Genomic DNA, 3220 nt, shown 5'->3' with positions numbered 1-3220 from the left:
AACCAGGCAAGTCAGTTAAGAACACATTCTTATTTTCAATGACGGCCTGGGAACAGTGGGTTAACTGCCTGTTCAGGGGCAGAACGACAGATTTGTACCTTGTCAGCTCGAGTATATATAGTAGACAGAGTATATAGAGTAGACAGAGTATATAGAGTATATAGAGTATATAGAGCATATAGAGTAGACAGAGTATACAGAGTATATAGAGTAGGCATAGTATATAGAGTATATATAGTAGACAGAGTAGACAAAGTATATAGAGTAGACAGAGTAGACAGAGTAGACAAAGTATATAGAGTATACAGAGTATATAGAGTATATAGAGTAGACAGTGTATAGAGTAGACAGAGTATATAGAGTATATAGAGTATATAGAGTAGACAGAGTATATAGAGTAGACAGAGTATATAGAGTATATAGAGTATATAGAGTAGACAGAGTATATAGAGTATATAGAGTATATAGAGTAGACAGAGTATACAGAGTATATAGAGTAGACATAGTATATAGAGTAGACAGAGTAGACAGAGTATATAGAGTATATAGAGTATACAGAGTATATAGAGTATACAGGCCCAAATCTCGTTATTAACTATGTTTGTGCTGAGTTGGTTAAAGGGGCAATCTGTGATTGGTACATCCAGTTTTACAATTTTAAATGAGTTACGTTACACACCCGTTGATTCTTGAAGAATAAACATTATAGATGCCTCGTGAGCGTAGCTCAACTGTCCTACCCATACAAATATAAAGATCTTTCTTAAATTAAGTGTATTGTGGTCAACTTACAGTATATGTTGTTATAAATGATTGATTGCTTTTCTTCTAGATGTAACAGAATAATAAATTAATTATTGTAAATGAATGTTTAAGCAGGTGTACACATTCATTTATTCATCGAACTTCCTTAGGTGAGGTAAAGTATTTTCAGTCATTCTTTAGGGAGTAGATAACACCAAATATGATATGACTGACAAACAGTATACTCTTAACTACCTGATTATGCTGTGTTATATTGAGAGAAAAAACCATTCAATCAGGAAAATGTTGACAAAACAAACAGAAAGAAAATGTCATTTAGGTGAGGAAAAGTAGCTTTGTATTTCTATTGTAAACATTCGGCTATTATTTTTAGAGCAGAAAACACTGAATATAAGGCCATATAAATATAACTAACAAAGTCCCATGTAAGAACTATTCACTTTCAGGTAGGGTTTAAAACTGTCCACCTAACTCACATCATGCATCCTCCTCCTGCTCCTCCTACTCCTCCTCCTCCACCTCCTACTCCACCATCTCCTTCTCCTCCACCTCCTACTCCTCCTCTTCCTGCTACTCCTCCTGCTCCTCCTACTCCTCCTCTTCCTGCTACTCCTCCTGCTCCTCCTACTCCTCCTCCTCCTCCTCCTCCACCTCCTACTCCTCCTCTTCCTGCTACTCCTCCTGCTCCTCCTCCTCCTCCTCCTCCACCTCCTACTCCTCCTCTTCCTGCTACTCCTCCTGCTCCTCCTATTCCACCATCTCCTCCTCCTCCACCTCCTACTCCTCCTCTTCCTGCTACTCCTCCTGCTCCTCCTCCTCCTCCTCCTCCACCTCCTACTCCTCCTCTTCCTGCTACTCCTCCTGCTCCTCCTATTCCACCATCTCCTTCTCCTCCACCTCCTACTCCTCCTCTTCCTGCTACTCCTCCTGCTCCTCCTCCTCCTGCTCCTCCTACTCCACCATCTCCTTCTCCTCCACCTCCTACTCCTCCTCTTCCTGCTACTCCTCCTGCTCCTCCTACTCCTCCTCCTCCACCTCCTACTCCTCCTCTTCCTGCTACTCCTCCTGCTCCTCCTCCTGCTCCTCCTACTCCACCATCTCCTTCTCCTCCATCTCCTACTCCTCCTCTTCCTGCTACTCCTCCTGCTCCTCCTCCTCCTCCTCCTCCACCTCCTACTCCTCCTCTTCCTGCTACTCCTCCTGCTCCTCCTACTCCTCCTCCTCCACCTCCTACTCCTCCTCCTCCTGCTACTCCTCCTGCTCCTCCTCCTCCTCCTCCTCCACCTCCTACTCCTCCTCTTCCTGCTACTCCTCCTGCTCCTCCTATTCCACCATCTCCTTCTCCTCCACCTCCTACTCCTCCTCTTCCTGCTACTCCTCCTGCTCCTCCTCCTCCTGCTCCTCCTACTCCACCATCTCCTTCTCCTCCACCTCCTACTCCTCCTCTTCCTGCTACTCCTCCTGCTCCTCCTACTCCTCCTCCTCCACCTCCTACTCCTCCTCTTCCTGCTACTCCTCCTGCTCCTCCTCCTGCTCCTCCTACTCCACCATCTCCTTCTCCTCCATCTCCTACTCCTCCTCTTCCTGCTACTCCTCCTGCTCCTCCTCCTCCTCCTCCTCCACCTCCTACTCCTCCTCTTCCTGCTACTCCTCCTGCTCCTCCTACTCCTCCTCCTCCACCTCCTACTCCTCCTCCTCCTGCTACTCCTCCTGCTCCTCCTCCTCCTCCTCCTCCACCTCCTACTCCTCCTCTTCCTGCTACTCATCCTCCTCCTGCTCCTCCTACTCCACCATCTCCTCCTCCTCCACCTCCTACTCCTCCTCTTCCTGCTACTCCTCCTGCTCCTCCTCCTCCTCCTCCACCTCCTACTCCTCCTCTTCCTGCTACTCCTCCTGCTCCTCCTCCTCCTCCTCCTCCTCCTCCTCCACCTCCTACTCCTCCTCTTCCTGCTACTCCTCCTGCTCCTCCTCCTCCACCTCCTCCTCCTCCTCCTCCTCCTCCTCCTCCTCCTCCTCCTCCTCCTCCTCCTCCTCCTCCTCTTCCTGCTACTCATCCTGCTCCTCCTCCTCCACCTCCTCCTCCTCCACCTCCTCCTCCTCATGCTACACCTCCTCCTCCTCATGCAACACCTCCTCCTCCCGATCTTCCTCCTCCTCATCTTCCTGCTCCTCCTCCTCCTCCTTCTCCTCTTAGTAATTATACACCAATCACCACACCCTTCTCCTCTTAGTATTTATACACCAATCACCACACCCTTCTCCTCTTAGTAATTATACATCAATCACCACACCCTTCTCCTCTTAGTAATTATACACCAATCACCACACCCTTCTCCTCTTAGTAATTATCCAGCAGCAACAACAAGTATTTATTTTGACTGTTGGATCAAAATTCCGTTCCTCGTTGCTAACTGAAGACAGCTGATTAGTAGTCCTACAATGCATCCATAACAAC

General features: G+C 47.6%; 1 protein-coding gene across 1 annotated transcript; it reads left to right on the top strand.

Annotated features, from left to right (window-relative positions):
• Window positions 1-1130: 1130 nt before the first annotated feature.
• LOC116354847 (basic proline-rich protein-like) lies at window positions 1131-2879 on the top strand (the record flags this gene model as incomplete). The annotated part of the gene is made up of 1 exon (XM_031796968.1): window positions 1131-2879. A coding segment is annotated over exon 1 (1635 nt), but the record flags the coding sequence as incomplete, so codon positions are not given.
• Window positions 2880-3220: the final 341 nt, after the last annotated feature.

Source organism: Oncorhynchus kisutch, linkage group LG18 (genome assembly GCF_002021735.2).
Source record: "Oncorhynchus kisutch isolate 150728-3 linkage group LG18, Okis_V2, whole genome shotgun sequence".
Classification (NCBI taxonomy): domain Eukaryota; kingdom Metazoa; phylum Chordata; class Actinopteri; order Salmoniformes; family Salmonidae; genus Oncorhynchus; species Oncorhynchus kisutch.
The sequence above is the reverse complement of the archived record's forward strand: the minus strand, read 5'-3'. Positions and strand labels throughout refer to the sequence as shown.